The following is a 20886-nucleotide window of genomic DNA, read 5'->3' as shown; positions in this document are numbered from 1 at the left end:
AGACTTGGAAAATATCCCTGAAAAGACTGAAATCTGACGTTCTTTGTGTTCTAATTTGACCTTTAGCAGTGAACTGTATTGAATGTTGACTCTGGGTGTGTCGTCCATTTTTTTTAAATTTCATATCAATCAGTCAAGTAAGATTCTGTTCAAAGAGTGGTGATTAAACCTGTCAGAGCCTGCCTTGGCGCATCATACCTGTATTTATGAGCACTGACTGTTTGAACAAAGATTTAAGCTGGAAACGAAAGTAACTTTTCTTTTCGTAAATACTTTACTAATACCAATACTATACTAATACCCTTTCAATGCATTTTAATTACCGAGTTCCATTCAAAGAGACGTTCAGATGTTCACATGTGCTTCTCTGGATCTTCGTAGGTGTGTGCACAGGCATGTGCAGGACCTCTGTGTCAGTATTTAAACACCAAAGACACGTTACCTCCCCACACTTGCTCTGCCATCATGGATGTGAAAGTTGGGTTTGTGATTGTTTGTCTGTGCACTTTGGCCATCACCTCCAGTGAAGGTAAGGACACTCAGGCCAAATACATTTGGCAAAATCAAGGAGACATTTGGACTGAATATGCACTGATTTATACATCAGGTGCATCCAAAATAAGTAAATAAATTGACACTTAGAGCTCTTTATGTGTGCAGGTGTGTGATTACCACATTCCTCCTAAAGTTTAGAAATGGTGAAAACACTTGTCTGTTTTTTCAATAATTTTAGTGTTCATACAGTGTTTTTAAAGACATTTTGTATAATGCTTCTTATCTGTTTAACAATGACCACTGTTACATGACATGAAATGTTTAATCCTGTTCAGTTTTATGAGGCTCCATAAAAACATACATTACATTTGGTTATACCTTACAGCTGGAATTCCAAAATGCTGCATAAATACAAAGAGTGACATCCGGCCACGAATACTGATGAACGTTCAAAGATGGGAGATGCAGGAAAGCAACAGTGCCTGTGACATCCAAGCACTTGTGTAAGTGTTGAAAACTAATTTTCCAAAAGGTTACAGGTAATTTTGTAGTTATTACATGATACATAATTCATGTAATCATGCATTCCTCAGCTGCACAGTTTCAGTTAAATAATGATCAGTAATCAAACTGTAAGCTAATACCTTTTACTTCAGGTTACATTAATATTTGTATTTAATTGCTTTTCCTTGTGCATCCACAGACTGTATGTAAAGAACTTCAAAAAGCCAGTATGTGCTCATCCCAATGTGAAGCCAAAACTGAAGACCATTCTGAAAATAAAGGACCAGATGGCGCGCCGACGTCCTTCCTAGGACAAGGAGCGGAAGAAACGTCTTCTCCAGATGTTCGTGTGTCATGTTTCCCACAAAAGGTGTTTTTCAGAGTTTTTATTATGTAATAATTATCATTTAGTTCCACCTCAGCTGCCTGCAGTAACATTGCTTACATGTTAAGGCATTAGTACAGTAATATCATATTACTTCTGCTACTATATTTTAGTTTTACATTGACAGACACCATCCTACTTCTGAGTTGCTACTTTAAGTGTATTATGCTATATGTAAGAAAAAACATAGGTTTGCATGTAATAGAATATGAAGTAATGGAGTATTTTTTTACAGTGTACTAAAACCTTTTAAACTGTTTAATGATGCAACTATATCTTGTACCACTGCGCTGATGCAAATAGATGTTTTTTAAAACACTGTAAAGTGTGATGTCTATTTTTCTTTTACTTTGTTTTCTATTAATCTGCAAATATATAGTAGTTATGATCATCAAGCCATCATTAGACTACCAGCACGCAGCTTGATAGTGTAGTAGTTAACACAGTTAAGAAGGGCTGCTGGTTCAGTTCCAACTAGAGACAAGGTTGTGTCAGGAAGTCAAATCAAAAATCTTGTACTACCTGGTGTCACGACCTTTTGTGACAAGTAGCTTCCATGTTAAGCTTAAATAAAATTGCATCATGGTAGCAAAGCTGCTTTTGCCAACCACATTCAGTCATTTCGGGAAGTGTCTTTCATAAATGTTGGTTGCAGGAAACCATTCCTTGAGAAATCCCTTTAAAAAGGAAACTGGCCTCTGCTATTCACTTATATTGAAGCTCTGGAAAAATATGACCTACTCCAAATAGTTTCCACATACTAGAGGTATTTGATAAAATGTTAAAAAAGAAGAAGAAGAAGAAGAAGAAGAAGAAGAAGAAGAAGAAGAAGAAGAAGAAGAAGAAGAAGAAGAAGAAGAAGAAGAAGAAAAACACCAACCACACACTGTGGTGTGTTACTATAGCTCACTTAGTTGAGCTGTTCTAAAGGTGCCGCAGGGGCCTGGAGCTATGTCTGGCCCAGACCCGTTCCTGCATGTCACTGCTGCTGTCTAGTTCTCCAAAAAAGAAAAAGGTGCACGACATTCCTTTTAACCTTTTAAAAGTGACCCATATTCTTTCTCTAATTCAATTTCCATGAGTCAGATTCTGTTTAAATAATCGTTATTACACATGTCTGAACTTGTGGACAATACATTAGCCTGCTGTTCACTGATAGTTTAAGCACAGAGGTAAAGGTGAACGTAAGATGAATTTTTATAAAGCATTCGAGTACTGTCCAATAAACTTTATATTTACCTTTATCACTGTTATGATTTTGGCAACATGATTTTTTCAAAGAGCTACTGACTGGTTAAAGTACATGTTCATACACGTCTCAGTGTTGGTGGGTGGGTGCGCAGATATGTGTCAGTATTTAAACACCAAGGACACGTTTCCTCCCCAAACTTGCTCTGCCATCATGGATGTGAAAGTTGTCCTTGTGATTGTTTGTCTGTGCATTTTGGCCATCACCTCCAGTGAAGGTAAGGACACTCAGAGCAAACACACATGCAAAAACCAAGAGAGTACTGGCGCTTCACAGATCATACGTCAGGTACATCCTAAATAAATAAATGAGCTCACATTTAAAGCTGTTTTGAGAGAAAAGGGCATGTGTGTGGCAAGCACATTAATGTTGAAGTCAAGATAAGATGAATACAGTTGTCTGTTTTGGCCTGAAATTATTCCAATAAAAAATCCAATAAAAATTTGTTTCAGCATGCTAACGTTCAGCTGACTCATCTGCTCAGTTTAACCACAACCACCATTGCACAATACAAAATGCTGAGCTCTGTTCTGTTTCATGGTGTTCCAAAAAACGCGCTCTGCTCTCGGGAAAAAAGTAGACATCGGTAACTGGTCTGTAAAAACATGAATGTTTAGACTAAGGTGTGTGTGTGTGTGGGGGGGGGTCTCTTTTGGAGCAATGTTAGTAAGGACGCACATCCTCAGAGTAACTATCATGGAAGAAAATGATCTCTATATACGTTTTTTAATCAAAGAAAACATAATGTAATTTCCATATTTTGGTTTTAATCTCATGTTACAGCTGGAATTCCAAAATGCTGCTTACATACAAAGAACAAAATCCGGCCACGGACACTGATGAAGGTTAAAAGATGGGAGATGCAGAAAAGCAGCGGCGAATGTGAAATCAAAGCACTTGTGTAAGTGTTAAAATTACTCATCCGATTAGTTTAACCACAGGTTACGGGTCATTTTGATCATCACATGATCATCGATAACATAACATGCACTGATAATCTCTACTGTATGAATTTTATAATGATCAAGACTGATCAAGAAATAAACTTTGTCACCAGATTCTATCTCTATTTGATCTTACTCGGAGTTACATAAATATTTGTGTTATTATCTTAAACTGAAACATAATCGTGTTTTCTTGTGCATCCACAGGCTTTACCTAAAGGGCTATGAAAAGCCAATATGTGCTCATCCTAGTGAGCTCCGAAGACTGAAGAGGATGAAGATAAAAAGATCGTAGGGTGTGGAACAGAAACTCTCTTCTCCAGGAATCTTCATATCATCTGGTGTTTTCAAGAGTTTCAAGAGCCTTCGTGTAATTGTTTTCTTTTATTTTGATCTTAAAGGCAGCTATCTGCTACTGTAACTCTGTTGCTAAGAAACTTTGCATGTACTCAGGTACATTTTAGAGGTACTACTATTATTTTATATTCTGATGTTTTACCCAAATACCATATAGATGTCATCACTTTTCACGAATTGCTATTACTAAAGGTACACGAGTCAGTTAGATTTGTCTCCATCTCAGCTGCCTGTAAGACTACTGCTTACAAGTTAAGACATTTATAGTGATGGTTTGTAACATAGAATCCAGCATTGACACATATCATTCTCGGGCATTTCATTGGGTATTTTTGTAGTATTGTATCCATTTTTAAACTGTTCAGTCCTCCAGGTATATCTTGTTCTACTACATATATACAAACAGAATTAATAAAATGTCACAGCGAGGTGTGCTGTATTTTTTCTTTTACTTTATCTACACATGCAAAGAGCAGTCAAGATTGTCCAGCCATAGTGAAACTAGCAGAGAGATATTATGATAACAAAGCTAATGATATTCAATCATTTCAGATACGCAGCAACATCAAAAGTTTAATGGGCAGGATATGGACCCAAATAAACTTGAAGTGCAGCTTTAATGTGGAATACTTTAAAGTATTAAAAAAGCACAAAACAAAGGCAACAGTGGACAGAGGGAGACTCATACAATATAAACACACGAGGTTATGAAGGAAATGGGAAACAGGTGAAAACACAGCTGAAGACAATTAACCTAATGAATCTGGATGCAAGGCACGGAAAATAACTGGTGTCAAAATAAACCAGGAAGCAACAAATACAGTTAGAACAAGCAATACAAGACAACTTTACGCAATAGGAAACACTGGGTAGGACGGGCAACTCCAAAATGAAAGGGTCTAAATAATCCCCCAAACACCAGAACTCTAATGATAAACAAAGCCATAAAAGTACAGAGAAAAGCAATGTAGACACCAAAGTCTTTGTTAAGTAAATGTTTCTTTGTGTGTGGCTAAAGCAAAAAACTCAGTAACTTCCACTCACTAATATTAAAGCAATGAGAAAAGACCAAATACTGCAAATAGCTTTTAGTAACATTGGACATTTAAGAAAAAATTGACCAAGTGGTTATCGTGAAAATGTAATTAGAATATTTGAGCTACCTAAAAATGCTGTTGGGATTGTGACTCTACGTTTTCACAGAAAAGAAAGTAAAAAGAGTGAGATGTATTAAAAGTGACAATTGTTCTTTCGTGACTGTTGGCTCTACTTGTGTTTTCATTCCATACACATCAGTTCAATAAGATTCTGTTTGAAGAGTGGTTACTGGACCTGTTAGAGCCTGTTAGAGTCTGAGTCAAGCACTCCAGTAACTGACAGCACTAACAATTTAAACAAGACATCGGGCTGAAAGTGAACGGAACACTTCATTAAATTTTTTAATTAAGTATGGCAGTCATTTAATAACCTTTTGATATTTATATTACTATTACTGTTTTTAATGTTTAGGCATCGTGTTTCATTCAAAGAGCTTCTTACTGGTTAAAGCACATGCTCACACACTCCCTTCTGACAGTTGGTGGGTGGATGCACATGTACGCTTTGTTGTCAGTATTTAAACATCAAGGGCACGTTGCCTCCCCACACTTGCTCTGCCATCATGGATGTGAAAATTGTCTTTTTGATTGTTTGTCTGTGCGCCTTGGCCATCACCTCCAGTGAAGGTAAGGACACTCAGAGCAAACACACATGCTGAAACCAAGAGAGCACTGGCACTGTACAGATTATACTTCAGGTCCTAAATAAGAAGTTCACATTTAAAGATTTTTTCTGAGAAAATTGCAATGACTCTACATTCCTCCTGGGATTTAAACAAGATGATGATGCATGTGCATTTTAGCACAGCTGGTTTTTGGAGGGTTTTTTCAGTTTTTTCTTCATCCAGCTGTTTTAAAGCATAAAATTATTCCAGTAAAAATATGTTTTAGAAAGTTAACTTTAAGCTGACTTATCTGATCAGTTTAACCACAAAGACTATTGCACAAAACAAAAAACCTAGCCCTGTTTGGTTTTAGGATGCTAAAAATACAAAAATTAGACATATATAAACTTTTTATAAAAGTGCAATACTGTAAAAAAAATTTTTGTTTGTGTGTTTTTTGGAGACCTGTTAGAATGGACACACAATTATTCTCTAGCAAATGTCTTTTTCTTTTATTTTTTTATATTATGTTAGTTTTATACTTTTTAAAATTCTTAAATTTGGTCTTAATCTCACATTACAGCTGGCATCCCAAGCTGCTGCATGACAGCAAACCAAAAAATCAAACGATATATGCTGAAGAAGATTCAGAGATGGGAGATGCAGGAAATCGGTGCCTGTGACATCAGAGCACTTGTGTAAGTGTTTGTTTACTTAAGTGTGCCAAAAGGTTACAGGTAATATTGTAGTTATTACATGATTGGTAAAGGAAGGTTTTGAGAATTATTGACAGTAATTTTGTTTTGTTATGATTTACTTATAACATCATGCATTCATCATATAAAATGAAAATTTAATGTAAAAAATAAACACCAATAAAGAAACTTTATCCAGAGGCAGTTTTCCTTCATTTTTGCTTAGGGTTACTGCATTTGCACTGTTATGTTAAACTGAAATGTATTTATGTTTCTATGTGGACCCACAGGGTGTTTGTAAAAGGCTTCAAAAGGCCACTGTGTGTTGATCCGAGACTGAAGCTAATCCTGGAGGAGCTATTGAAAGAGAAGAAGAGTGGAACAAAAAACGTACTTCTCTAAATGTCTGGGTATCATGTTTCTCACATATGATGTTATATGATATACATCATCATGCTTGGTTGTTGTTGTTGCTTTTCTTTTTATCTTAAAAAGCTATCTACTGTAACTCTGTTACAAAGCAACACTGCATTTACTCAAGTACTTTTTAGAGGTACAACTGTGGTTTCATATACTCACACTTTATATTAAGAAAATGTGTCATTACATTTTATGCATTATTAAAAATGAAACTACATGAACTGGTTTGAGTTGAGCCCATCTCAACTGCCTGCAGTGGTACTTCTTGTGTTAACGCATTAATGTGATGATATTATTACCACTAGTACTACTATTACAACGTAAAATTAACAGATACCACTCTACAGCATGTAATAGTGTATGCCATAGCCTGTAAAAGTGTTTATACATTAAGAATTAAAAAAAAAACTTTAAACTGTGATTCATATCATTCTTTTATTCTATTTTGTCTGCACCTGAAAGAGTGGTCAGTGGTCCAGCCATAGTTCAGCCAACCAGCATAGACACATTATGATAACAAAGTTGCTGCTGGGCAACAATGTTCAGTCATTTCAGAAACGTGTCACGATCAAAATAACAGCAGCACGGTGGCACGGTGGTTAGCACTGTTGCCGCACAGTAGGAAGGTCCTGAGTTCAATTCCACCATCAGGCCGGGGTCTTTCTGTGTGGAGTTTGCATGTTCTCCCCGTGTTTGTGTGGGTTCTCTCCGGGTAATCCGGCTTCCTCCCACCGTCCAAAGACACGCAGCTTGTGGGGATAGGTTAATTGGATAATCCAAATTGCCACTAGGTGTAAATGTGCGAATGAATGTGAGTGCGAATGGTTGTCTGTCCCTGTGTGTTAGCCCTGCGATAGACTGGCGACCTGTCCAGGGAGTACCCTGCATCTCGCCCTATGACAGCTCCAGTGCCCCCCGCGATCCTGAAAAGGATAAGCGAATGGATGAATGGATGGAAGAACAAGTGTCTAAGAATGCTGTTAGAAATGAAACTCCAAGTCCTTACTGGAAAGAAGGAAGACTTTTTTTTCGGTTCAGTGTTATCCTCAGATAAGAAACCCTGATTTATCCCCTAGAGGCAAGTACATTCATCAATGAATAAACAGCCCCCATGACTACATGAATCTGCTGCCAGTCTGTTGCTTTTCTGGCACCAGACATTAGTAATAGTGTTTCCCTGTGCTGACAAGCTCAAAGCTGGTTTGGTGTCACGCAAATCTTCCTTAAATACATAAACGAACTCTGTCACAATCAAAATTTGATAGATTGTTGTGGCTTCAGTTCAGACACCTATGTTTCTGAGTCAGTGAATTGTCATTCATGTTCCACTCTTCTTGCAAATTTTAATATCTCAATATCTTCCAAACTGTAAAGATAAAGTTCTTGTATGAATGGGTGTGAATGGGTGAATGACGCAAGCTCTATAAAGAGCTTTGAGTGTTCAGGGAATGTTTTCAGAGATATAAATGATTGCTTAGTGGCCCCAAATGTGTTCTTGCAGGAGGACAATTAGCCTAAACACACAGACAAAGTCATTAAGAACTATCTTCAGTGTAAAGAAGAACAAGAACTACTGGACGTGATAGCATAGCCTCCACAGAGCCCTGATCTCAACATCATCGAGTGTGTCTGGGATTACATAAAGAGACAGAAGGATGTGAGGAAGCCTACATCCACAGAAGATCTGTGGTTTGTTCTCCAAGATGTTTGGAACAACCTACCAGCCGAATTCCTTCAAAAACTGTGTGCAAGTGTACCTAGAAGAACTGATGCTGTTTTGAAGGCAAAAGGTGGTCACACCAAATATTGATTTGATTTAGATTCACTGCATTTTGTTGATTGATGAAAATAAATGAGCAACACTTCCATTTTTGAAAGCATTCTTTGCTTTCAGCATTTTTTCCTCACCTGACTAAAACTTTTGCACAGTACTGATAACTGAGACAAATTTTTTCAGTTGAGCAAGAGTGTTGTCAAAAATGTATTTCGCCTATTTGGGGCAAGCTTTCTTGTAACTTAAGTAGTCTTCAGGAACAGCTGTTGGATGTTTGCTGCACTTTGTTTCATTCTAGGTCAAGTTGATCTCACACTGATCCCATAATGACGCAGTCATTATGTAGGGAGGCCTCTGTCAGTGCGCTGAACGTGTAAAGCGCTTTGGGGTCCTTAGGCACTAAGTAAAGCGCTATACAAATACAGGCCATTTACCATTTAATAATAGTGTTTCATTGTGTGTTATTCTATCCAGGTAAGCTTTTACTGTGCTAGCAGTGTGTTTGGGATCATTGTCAAAGTGAAAAATTAAGCCACTGCCAATCAAATGCTTTCTGGGTGGTATTGCATGAGGGATTAAAATAAAACTTTTGCCAATTTTTTTCCTCCAATTTTTTAAGCTGCACATCATGACAAGATATGGTTTCAGTTAATAGCTCCTTAAGAATCACCTTATTGGTGCAAAAATACTATTTTATGCCACACTGTATAGCTTTAGAATGTTTCATAGATTAAACTAAAGAAATGAGTTAAGTGCATTTTTGTGCTTGGATGATTCACATGTCATTGTTAAGTGGTTCAACAAAGTCAAAAAGCATTCCCCTGAAATCGTTGAAAGTTATAAGGACTGGAATGAAAATGACTGAAAAAGAAATGTCCAAAGAAAAACTCTGAAAGACCTTCAGAAAGCCCAGAGAACTATTGCTCAAGATAACTTTAAAACAAAAGACATGGCTTTATATTTGCCACCAATAAGCAAAATAAAAAGACATAAGGTTCGGCTCAAGACAAAGAGTTTTGTAAGTCTGTGTAATGCTAGAAAGTCTAGTTTCTTTACGTATACTGGGGACTTGTTTGATCTTATCCCCTAATAGTGCTCAGATCCTGTTACCACCTCTGTCCACACAAATCCGCTGAAAAGAAGCTGTCACAGTAAAGGCTGTGAAACTTCTGAGAATGGATGAGTAAGCTTGTTTGATTTATTTGAGTACATTCCATACAGTGAAGAACAAAAACACTGTTAGGTGGGAAAGTATAATTACATTAAGCTCTCTTCGTTTGCCTGAGGAGCTTCTTCACGCACAAGTGCTTTTTAAAAAAAAACTTTTCTTGTCCTGGATTTTACTTAAATAAACACACACAAAAAACCTTACGAATGTTTTTCATGTCGTGTGTTGTATTGTTAAGCTGTGAAAATGACCGTTGAAAGCCTGAAAGAAACTAAAAAGGAAACTGATGATTATTCTAAGATCCAGCAATTAATTATTGTCCCCTGTGCTGGTCATGACTCTGAGACCTCTATGTAAAGCAAAATGTAGGCGATCTATTTAGGTCCTACTATACTGTTGAAAGGACCTCCTGTGCTTTCTAGTCACGCCACATCTGTGGGGGTTTGACTAACAGACAACACTGGCTTTTTTGCAGTTATTATTTTTCCCTTCATACAAATCAAACAGTTTCTTCTGAGATTCTTAACTTCAGAGGGTTTTCAGAAATGTACAGTAACTTTAATTCTTTCCAAACAAAACTTTCATTCAGTGACCTTTGTTGTGGGCAGCTGCACTCACCAACTCCCAATGTCCCTTCACGAAGGGCTGAACAGGCCAGAAAGGATTTGAATTGCAGAAGAAGAGTCATACTTATAGGTGTCACGGATGAGGTGGAGGAGAGCCAGACATTAGAGTGGGAAGGTGAGAGCTCGGAAGACATCCCAACTTTGCCGTAAGCTGAGCAGTGATTTTACCCACCACCCATTATGCATTCAAATCAATGTGTAACCTTGGCATTTGTCATTTTATGGTATTACATTGGTAAAATTGGTAAAATTCTGGAGCTGGAAACAATTTTCAGCATATTGATCTTCAGACTGGGCTGTAGTTATAGCCAATTCGATAAGTCAAGACAGATTCTTCAGGATTATGGAGTCCATCATTGTAGCAAATGAAGTCAATGCCACTGATATGGGAGAAAAGACTGCACAATGAGGCTGCATCAGTCTGCTGAGATGAAAAACCTGTGTAGATAAACTTGTGTTTTCCTTTTCTCACGACTTCATAGCCCTGGCTTGTTATCCATACTTACACTATCTAGCTTAAAGCTGTCCCCCTCTCCGTTTTTTCCCTCCTTTTTTAATAAAAAAAAGGTCAAGATAATCAAAAGGTAATTTTTTAACTATTAAAAAAGTTGACTTTTTTAAAATTTATATTTATTTGACTTTTTTTGTCATAAAGCTTCTTTTTCTTGTTATTTAACTGTATAACTATGAAAAAATAAATTGAGCTTCTGATCCTATGTTGCTCATTGCTGCTTAGACCTGTACTTTTAATTGCAATCTTTGTTTTTACAGTGAAGCATACAGAAGGCTGAGTCTCGATCCGTGTCATGAGGGATTATGCTGTGTGGGTCATTTTGCCGTTAGGGTTCGGGGCAGCTTCGTCACTGTTGTTGTTAAGAACAGAGATTCTCAGACACTTTTTCTTTCACTTCAGAAGCTGAGAAAAGTTAATCCCGCTCCCTAATGTTTTAATCACTCCATAACAATAAGAAGGATTTAAATGTAAATCCTACATAAATACATGTCATCACAATGGCATTGGCAAAGTTGTTTATTTTTCACCTGTTCATGCACCACACCTGCTGTAGCTCCACACCCCACCAAGGATGAGTAGAAGTGTGTGACACCACAAAAGCAATGCAAAGCTCTTTTGACTGATCATCTTTATCATCTGATATAAATCTATCTTAGGGTGACTGGTGTCTTTGAGAATGCTAGTTACTTCATTGTTGGAAATCACTGAACGATGTCAGAACAAAAAGGGATGTGAGTCATATGCTGGGCCTTCACAGTGGTAATCCAGTCATACACCTGTGGGACACCTGCTTCTTTGGTGGTACATTGTGGCTCAAACTCTTTGTCACTTTTGTTTATTTCAGTTCATCACACAAGATGTGCACAGTCTGTTAGATTTAAATAAAATGTTTGCCATTTATTCTACTAAAGATTCCTGTTTAACCATCACCCACCATGCAGGCATCCCGTGTTAACGTATTTCTGTTATTAACTTTGGCAGGTTTACAGTTAATTTTTAATTACGTTTCTTGGCTCACCACATTTTAAGCTCCTTGCTTTTTAACAGGATTCGTCATTGGTCCATTATATGAGTTATCAAGTCAGAGTCACTTATGTTAATACTCAACTGATGAACCTGTTATGACCGTAACTGTAAGCAAGTCATTTAAAATGGAAGAGAGCCTCCGGCAAATTACGGTTTTATTGACTGCCTCGAGTCACAAAGGATCAGAAACATTCATAAATACTTTCCCATATGAGTGTATTCAAGTCAAAGCAGGTTTCTCCAGTGGTGGTTATTCTAATTATGAAGAAAGTTTCCACTGAGTAGAAGTTTTATTTTATTTTATCATAGTTAAACAGTTAAATAACAAGAGAAAGAGTTTATTAAAGTTCAAAGAGGAAAAACACAGTGTCAGATGAGAGTATAGGTAAACTTAACCCCCCCACACACACACAGACACACACACATACACAAAAACATGTCACAGCTTCGCACAGTTGAACTTCTGCCCACAATTTAATCCCATGTCATTGTTCTCCAGGCATGCATTCATCAGCACTCAAAACTGTCATAAAGCATTGATTCATCCCGTTTAAGAGGAACAGGAACTATGTGGAAAAGGTCTTCGAAAAGGGATCAGTTTTGTTTATTGTGAAGTGAAAATGATGAGAAGGGCTTTTAAAGGAGAGATTTATAACAAAGCAGACCTGCACTTGTAACTTTTCTGAGAGTGAAGTAAAGGTACAAACTGATTTTGTGAACAGCTGCCAATCATTACAAGAGTTTCCCTGTCACCGTCAAACATGAGCCTGATGCTACAGCACCATCTTGTGGAAACACTCATAGGGATTTTTCCATAGACTGCTCAACTGCAGGAATTCAGGTATGCATGTTTGCCAAAGCAAGTATATTCAGAAACGTGTCAACAGACAATTATCATATCTTTAATTTACTTCCTATACCAAGCTAGCAAGATAAGGCATCTCACATTTCTTCTGCATATGGACAATGTACACAATATATCCATATTTTTTTGTAGCTCAGGAGGTAGAACAGGAAACAGGTGGTTTGATGCATGACTGCTCCCAGTTTGCAGGCCAAATCCTCTTGGGCCAATCTCAAGTTACTCACAGATGCATTCATTTGGGTGTGAATGTGTTTGAAGGTTAAATAGAAAGCACACATAGAAAAAAAGGCATAGAAAAATGTTCTTGTGTGAACGGATGTGAATGAGTAAAGGAGGCAAGCTGTATGTAAGAACCAATCTATTTAATATTCAGTTGTCTCAAGCAAACTATTCTCTTGTCTTGGTATCAACACTTTAATATCTCAGAAAAACTTGTCCATACACACCTGCTGCTAACAGCAAAAACAGTCCCACTGCTCACTGTGGGAAAATATGTTCAAATACACAAAACAGTACATTTATGGGTGCAGCACAGTCCGGTAGACACTTCCAGAAATAAGAGCTTTGCTTACTTGCCTACTGAAGCATGATAACCACTTTTTGTCTGGTAATGTTTAACTTGGCAGAGATCAGGCAGGTTTCAGCCTAGAGCTGAGAACCAAAGTGCCGCACAATTATGTGTAATTTATCTATTAAGTTATACAGTGAATAAAATGTATTCACAATCAATGTCCCTACTTCAAAAAAAAAAAGAAAAAAAAAGAATAAACACGTAAGAGAAAAGATTCGCTGACAATGCCATATAATGTACATTTAGGCTGCTTATCTTAGATTTCTTTATATGTAATCAGAGCACATTAGCCTGAGAAAAAAAGAGAAACGCAGAGTACATTAAATATACATATATACAGGTATATAACCAAACACAAGGCAGCCTGGCATTATTTTAAGATCAGCTGACACCAGAGATAAATCCATATTTGTAGACTAAAGAGAACTCTTGTTCAATAATATGCAGACCTGAAATTGTCTTCATAGTACAATGTATTGAAATAAACCTCTTTATTTGGAGGCCTATCTCCACCCACCACCACTTCCCCTGCCGGTGGCGGACTCCCTCAGGTGTCGGTGTGTTGGTGGTTCTTTGTGTCTGGGGGTGGGCGTCCGGGTACACACCGGCTCACTCCTTGGCGGCCGCTTGTCGGGGCCTGGGGCCTGGGGCCTGGGGCTCGCTCGGGCCCCTTTGGAGGTGGGGTGCCCCCGGCCTCTCGGCCTGGGGCTCGGTCACTCAGGCACAGCTGGGGGCCGGCGGAGCTCACGGGCGCGTCACTGCAACTCCCCCTGACTTCTGCTCCGCGGCTGCTGGGCGAGCCCTCATCTGGGACTCTCCTCAGCTCTTACTGGAACAGTGGCGCGGCTGCCCCTCTGTTGGTCTTCCATGGTCTCTTGTGTTCTGGGGGCCTCTGGATGTCTGGAGTTTTGATCTCCTCCATACCTGCTTCACACCCTGGAGGACGGGGCTGTGGCCCCCCCACACTCCCTAGCAGATCATTACATGGAGAAACCTTTGGAATGCAAGCATGCTGATCCACACAGGTATGCACACATGGGTATTCACAGACGCGGACTAAAGCTTTCTTGGCTGCTACCTCAAAGCACACTGTGCGCTGTCTATCTTGCGTGCTGCACAATATCGTTTATTATTTAGTAAATATTGATATCTATGACTAGCTAGTTTATTGTGATGGTGCTTTGTTTTCTCTATTATTATGTTGCTCTTTGTTGTTTGCTGTCTCCTCTGTTTGTTTGTTTTTGTTTGTTTGTTTTTTTTCTCCATACAGGTGACCCAGGAGTTCTTTTTTTTTTTCTCTCTCTTCCCCCCCCCCCTTCTCACCGTTTCTTCTCCCCTTTGGTTTTCTTTCTTTCTCTCCCCCTCTTTCTCTCATTCATTCCCCCTGTCCTATTTATTAAAAAAAAAAAAAAAAAAAAAAAAAAAAAAAAAAATGACAAAGGATGAACTGAAGCTCTGCCATCACGTAATGTCGCATACTGCTGTTTCTGATGTCATTTAGAAAAGAAAAAAAAAAAAAAAAAAAAAAAAAAAAGAAATAAACCTCTTTAAGGTACAATTTTGCATAAAAGGGAAAATAAGCTTTTGTGTACCAACAATGGTATGTTGAATTTGGTCTATTACAATTAAAAATTAAAATGTTCTTGTGTTTTGTAATACACTAAGCCCTGTTTTGGGGCCATTTTTTACAAGTATACAGTACAACACACAGCCATCTGTCCACTTCAACACATTGTGAATCAGTTTTACCTGTGTTGGTGTTGGGCTGTGAGCACAGGTCCCAATTAAAGCTATCAGGACTTTTTCCTGATGTCTCAAAAAGAGTCATAAAGATGCTCACAAGTAGCTCACTGGGGGTGATTTGTAAGACTCTGGCAGCACTGCTTCTGTTCCTCCTTGAACAGAAAAGGCTGTTGTGCCACAAAGTGATCATCTGTCAAGAAGTAAATACTGGTATTTGTTAAAAAAGTATATAAAAATGAGTTGTTGGTATTTAAACTATTGTGAATGACTTGTTGACCTATAATCCCTCAAACATATATCACATGAATGGTACCAAAATAATTTTGAGCCAGAAACGATATCTCTGCTAGATGCTGCCCACAATCAGTTTTTGGCAAAGGACATGTCTTTTATTTATTCAGGTAAAAGGTCTCATTTATATTTTAAATGCATTTTTATATACAGTGATGTGTCCAAGAGGGCAGCAGAAATTGCAACAAATATAACATAGAACAGCTCTACAAATATATTTCAAGTTGCCCAAAAGAATTGGATCGATTATGATGTAGAATGCAGAGTAGATCAAATAGTGCAGATTTGTGAGGATACCTATGACAAAACAGGTAATTTCTTTATTTTATCCTGGATAAATCATGCTGAATATTATTTACCAATATAAATAACAACATTATAAATAAAAAGCAAATTCAATATTTGGCAGTAACTTTTTGGCAGATCATCCAGCTGCTAGGTCGATGCCCTACTATGTTCCTGTCCAGCTTCTTGTGCAGCAGTCGGTCTCCTGGTATCTCCTTCACAGTCTTAAGATTGCACTGGGGGACACAGCAAACCTTGTTGCAGTAGAATGTATGGATGTAGCATCCTAGAGGAGCTGGACTAACTTTGCTGGCCATGCAAAGCCATGACGAGGACAATAATAAAAACAAAACTCGAGAAAAAATAACCAGTGGGCATCGCCTGCCTGTTCAAAATCAGAATCAGAGTCCTTTGTTGACATTAAATATCAGATGTTCAAAAAGATTAGAAGCTGCTCCTTTGTAGCAGCATTTAGAATAAATAACAATGAAAACAAATCCAAAAGTACCACCATATACACATGTGTAGTGATGTGTGATGTGAGAAGTACTGATGTGAAATTTGTACAGTAATGGCTTGTGAAAAGAAAATGTGTTTCTGAGATTGTTCATCGTGGTTTGGACGGACCTGTAGCGCCCCCTAGAGGACAGCAACTCAAACAGGTGACCTCTGAAGCCTCTTCCACTGAGCGTGGGTGCAGTGAGTGAACCACATAAAGATGCTCTCAATGGCTGAACGATAGAAGGTCACCAGCAGCTTCTCAAAGATTTTGTTCCTCCTGAGCACTCCCAGGTAGTGCAGAGCTGACCTGATCCCCCTTTTCAGCTCAGGTGAGTGGAGAAGAGAGAGATGGTCAGACTGGTCTAGGTCTGGGAGCTGTGTGGCTCTCTTCTCTGTGTAAATGCTTCCCCCTGTTGTCATACATCTTACATTGTGTTAGAATGTAGGCAGGAAAGACTGGAGGTTTGCCTGATTAAAATCAACCGTGATAATGGTGTGTCCCTGTCCTAAAGGGGGGGTCCTTGTTGCCGCTCCAGTGCACCTGTTCTCACTTTAATTTGCTCCAAATCAGGTGAAACTGATTCACGTTGCTTTATGTTTCTTAACTGGACAGACTGGTATTTCTGTTGTTTAACTAACTTTGTGTTATAGTGTGGTTACCGAGTCTTCCTCTTTTTTTCTCCCTAAACTGTTTACATTTCATCTATAAAAACTCATGTAAACTATTTGGAACGTCTGCGCTTTATTTTGTAACAGTGTGCTTTTCTTTTCGTTTCCTATTAAGTGAAAATGTGCTTGACATTTTAAAGACAGGCGAAACAATTTGGCTTCAGCTCGACCCATCTCCTGAATTATGTAATAGTTGTAAAAGACCGCCTACCCTTTCTTTTGCTATGTGGCCATTTACGACTGGTGGACACGAAAGGGCAGCTGAACGAAAGTCGCCACTCGACCAGAATCAACTCAAGCCTAATTTTAAACGCTAAAAGCTTCATTCGCAGTATGTAACTATGTCTTTGGAACCCTGTGAAGAAACTGCGGAACACTCCGCTTTGCTCAAGCTCCTCTCTGCACTGTTTTATGCCGGAAGTTCGTTTCTTATTACCGTAGTGAACAAAACCGTGTTGACAACTTTCAGGTAGGTGTCGCTTTGTAGGGATATCACTAATTTATTCATAGTCGAAGGACGGAAGCAAAAAAAAATTGTTAAGTTCACAGATAAAGGAAGCTTGTAATAATAGCTTATTCTCTGTTGTCGAGTTATATTTAAGAGTTCTGCTTTTTGTGTGTTGACTTTGCAGATTTCCCTCCTACTTGTGTCTGGGAATTGGACAGGTATGTTGTCCAGGTGCGAATACCTCCCACCCACACTCCACTAATAATAAACAAATACAAACTCATTTTATTGTCCTTTCAGATGATCACCACTGTTATTGTTCTTTATGCGGCCAAAAAGAGCAAAACGGTGCAGTTTCAAGATTTCGACAAGAATGTTCTCTTAAAAGTAAGCACCCTCACCCCATTATAATATCTCTATTTATTCTTTTTTTAATGTATTTTGTGATCTATAAATCTTTTTGTTTGTTATGCCCAGATTTTCCCCCTCCCTTTGCTGTACGTTGGGAACCATGTTACAGGCCTGGCAAGCACCAAAAAACTCAGGTTTTTACCAGTTCATTTGCATCACATTTAGTCCTTAAATTTAGTTAAGATTTTCTCAGTACTCATTTATGCAGTCTTCCCGAAACTGTGTTATCTGTTACAGTTTACCCATGTTTACAGTTTTGCGGAAATTCACTATATTGATGACAATGATCTTGGAAGCGTATATACTAAGGTAAGGAATTATTCTAACTATGTATTACCGTACTGTTAGAGCCTTGAAGCACTCTAGGGCCTTATCTCATCTGATTTGGTCTGAAATTTCTTAAAGTACTTTACTTGAAGAGGTTTCTAATGGATTTGTTAATGGAGTTAAACAATGTGAGAGCTTTCAGTGTAGGATGTGAGATTAAAAAAAAAAAAGATTTAACAATGGAAGTGCCCATTAATGTATGCCTGTTTTGTCCTCTTTATCTCCATTTTCAGAAAAACATTTCCAAAGCGTCTTGTGTACAGTGTTGTAACCATAGTATTTGGTGCTATGATTGCTGCAAGGTATAGTTTTGCTTTTTGTTTTTATTTAAATTACTTTTGTAATTGTATTTCTCCATGAACTGCAAAAACAAAGTAGACTTTACCTCCATCTCTATTGTCTCCTATAGTTCAGACCTGGCCTTTGATGTGGAGGGCTATACATTCATCCTGCTTAATGATGCATTCACTGCTGCCAGTGGAGTGTACACCAAGAAGAAACTTGGTGATAAGGTAGGATTTCCTGTTCCGTAGAAAAACAGAGACAATTTGAGCATTGCTGCCTTAGTAGATATATCTCTGTCCAGGTGTTGTTTGAAGAAAAAAAACAAAAAACAATTTTACTGCACAGCTGTGCTGCCAAGAAAAATGGGGGCACAACCATCCAAAGCAATGCACAGTGAAGGAGAGTGTGCAGGCAGAGTGGATTGGGTGGAGACACGTGTCAGGTGTGATTTGTGTCAGAGTTGGAGCTACAGGTGGGACAGCTCAGGCTGAGCAGTGTGCAAACCAAGTTAAAGAAGCAAGGCTGAAATTGTTTAGACATGGGGGGGAGGAGGGTGGATTTATCTGGACAAAGGATGCTGAAGATGGAGCTGCTAGGCAGAAGGAAAAGATGAAGACCCCAGAGAAAATTCATGGATGTAGTAAAGAAGGATATGCAGAGGGTTGATGTGACAACGGAGGATGCTAGGAGTGGAGGTAGATGATCTGCTGTGGTAACCCCAAGGTAACAGCTGAAAGAAGAAGAATATTAGAAAAGAAAGCTGAGCATTATCTTTTTAAACAACAAAACAGAAGGTTTTAGTGTCGTTCACGAATATCCTTTGATCATGGCAGCTCCACACTAGCAGCGTCTTTATATCTAAAAGCAGAATCGTGGGATTCGCACATTTTTTAACCTTTTTTTTTAATGCATAGTGATGCGAGCATCTAATGACGCATGTGCCTCACAGGAGTAAAATGTTAACGTTCTCAATACTTTGAAATGTCCCTATTGCATAACAGTGTTTGCAGTTTACATTTGTTTTCCTCCTTTTTGTCAAGGGTCTTGGGAAGTATGGGGTCCTGTTTTACAATGCATTAATAATTGTCATTCCTACTGTCTTGGCAAGTGCGTTTACTGGAGATTTACACAAGGTAAACTGTGATCAGGTGCATTATCGCTATTTATTGTTGTTTTTTGGTTTTCTGTGCCAGAAACTGTATTCTGTTACCACCCTTTATGTTTTGATCCACAGGCAGTCACATTTGAAGACTGGGTGAAAGGCACATTTGTCTTTTGTTTCCTTATTTCATGCTTAATGGGGTATGTCACTATAATCCAGTCCAAACTGTTCAGTTATTGTAGAAATCAAACTTCCTTGAGTCGGTCATTCTATATAAAATTGATCAAAGATAACTAGGATGTGATGAAAATTATTCTGACACAGAAGCGGAGATGGCTAGGGGGTGAATATGGTATGATTGTAGCTAAAAAAGAGACTAAGTTGAAAGGGCATATGTTCTACCCACCCTTCCGTGTATTTTGAGGGCCTATAACTTGGAAAGTATTCATAGTGTGAAGGCAGAATTTCGTTAACCTTTATTAAACACACTAAAATATTTGCACAAATAAAAACGTTGTTGAATCTGAGGGTGTTGAGTTGACGATGGAATGGCCCAGATGTTAGATCGCTGTTCAAAGCTGTTTTGCTTTTGTCCTAATTTTCTTTAGGTTTGTGCTGATGTATTCCATCGTCCTCTGCAGCCATTATAACTCAGCACTTACAACCACAGTAGTTGGGGCAGTAAAGGTAAGAGCACAGTGATATTAGTTTGTTTTTTTTATTGTACAAAATCCAAATATTAAGAGTTCTTTGAAAAATTGTTGACTGAAATCCACAGCAAAAAATTTCCTCCTTTTTTCTTGACCCATGGTGATGGACAGGTGGAGGGATTTACTAAGATAGTTGTTGTTTTTTTCCTTATTTCCAACACAATGATACTAAAGTGAACACAATTTCACCTTTTCCTCAGAATATTGCAGTGGCCTATATTGGCATGTTTGTGGGTGGAGACTACCTGTTCTCTTGGACTAATTTCCTAGGCCTCAGCATTTGGTGAGTAATAAGACTTAAATGCTATTTTCTGTTCCTGACTACAGAGTTAAGCGTGACTCTATAAGAGGCCATATTTCTTCAAAAAGTCAAACAGTATGCTATGTTGAATAAGAACAGCAGATTGGAATCTGGCTTGGGAAGGATTTTAATCTAGAGCAAAATATTGATTGAAAGTGAAGATTAGGCATTCTCTGATAAATATAGTTTAGTCTGCAGATTTTGTTTCCTTGAACATTTTATCTTTTTGGTTTTCAGTATGTCAGGTGGACTAATGTACTCATATATGACCTTCAACAAGAAACCATCTGGAAGTGACACAGGAGCACAAAAGCTGAAGCTTCAGATCTCCGAGGAATCAGCAGGAAAGTACTCTAAGGTCTAAAGGGATTTCACCACTTGGTGGCGCTGATCTGCTCCATATTGGAGCATGATATTACTTCAGCACTTATGTGCATTAATAAGCAAAAAAATAAAATCAATAAAATGCTTTCCAAATATATTCCAGGTTCCATCTATTTCATTATACTTTTACACAA

At 38.2% G+C, this 20886-nt stretch overlaps 2 protein-coding genes and 1 long non-coding RNA gene across 3 annotated transcripts; all 3 read left to right on the top strand.

Annotated features, from left to right (window-relative positions):
* Window positions 1–391: 391 nt before the first annotated feature.
* On the top strand, window positions 392–1703 carry ccl27a (chemokine (C-C motif) ligand 27a). The gene is made up of 3 exons (XM_085475761.1): window positions 392–529; window positions 881–998; window positions 1199–1703. Exons 1-3 carry the CDS (start codon window positions 466–468, stop codon window positions 1308–1310), a joined length of 294 nt encoding a protein of 97 aa, XP_085331887.1. The 5' UTR covers window positions 392–465; the 3' UTR covers window positions 1311–1703.
* A 3863-nt stretch (window positions 1704–5566) lies between these two features.
* On the top strand, window positions 5567–7172 carry LOC146697192 (uncharacterized). Its single transcript, XR_014923151.1, has 3 exons — window positions 5567–5658; window positions 6220–6334; window positions 6622–7172. It is a non-coding gene; the product is annotated as an uncharacterized LOC146697192 (long non-coding RNA).
* A 9712-nt stretch (window positions 7173–16884) lies between these two features.
* Window positions 16885–20843, top strand: slc35d2 (solute carrier family 35 member D2). The gene is made up of 12 exons (XM_085475759.1): window positions 16885–17253; window positions 17417–17450; window positions 17533–17619; window positions 17710–17777; window positions 17881–17952; window positions 18204–18272; window positions 18380–18482; window positions 19296–19388; window positions 19490–19557; window positions 19966–20044; window positions 20268–20350; window positions 20606–20843. The coding sequence occupies exons 1-12, from the start codon at window positions 17126–17128 to the stop codon at window positions 20730–20732; spliced, it is 1011 nt and encodes a 336-aa protein (XP_085331885.1). The 5' UTR covers window positions 16885–17125; the 3' UTR covers window positions 20733–20843.
* Window positions 20844–20886: the final 43 nt, after the last annotated feature.

Source organism: Copadichromis virginalis, linkage group LG12, assembly GCF_057382275.1.
Source record: "Copadichromis virginalis isolate Kocher_CV1m ecotype Utaka linkage group LG12, C_Virginalis_male_GT1.1, whole genome shotgun sequence".
NCBI classification, from domain to species: Eukaryota; Metazoa; Chordata; class Actinopteri; order Cichliformes; family Cichlidae; genus Copadichromis; species Copadichromis virginalis.
The sequence above is the reverse complement of the archived record's forward strand: the minus strand, read 5'-3'. Positions and strand labels throughout refer to the sequence as shown.

Excerpts from the sequence above, each read along its gene's own strand:
- slc35d2 (XM_085475759.1), top strand. The coding sequence starts at position 17,126 with ATGTCTTTGGAACCCTGTGAAGAAACTGCGGAACACTCCGCTTTGCTC. Across the intron at positions 17,778-17,880 it reads GCAAGCACCAAAAAACTCAG|TTTACCCATGTTTACAGTTT; the intron begins GTTTTTACCAGT and ends TATCTGTTACAG. Across the intron at positions 20,351-20,605 it reads TTCCTAGGCCTCAGCATTTG|TATGTCAGGTGGACTAATGT; the intron begins GTGAGTAATAAG and ends TTTGGTTTTCAG.
- ccl27a (XM_085475761.1), top strand. The coding sequence starts at position 466 with ATGGATGTGAAAGTTGGGTTTGTGATTGTTTGTCTGTGCACTTTGGCC. Across the intron at positions 530-880 it reads GGCCATCACCTCCAGTGAAG|CTGGAATTCCAAAATGCTGC; the intron begins GTAAGGACACTC and ends TATACCTTACAG. Across the intron at positions 999-1,198 it reads TGTGACATCCAAGCACTTGT|ACTGTATGTAAAGAACTTCA; the intron begins GTAAGTGTTGAA and ends GTGCATCCACAG.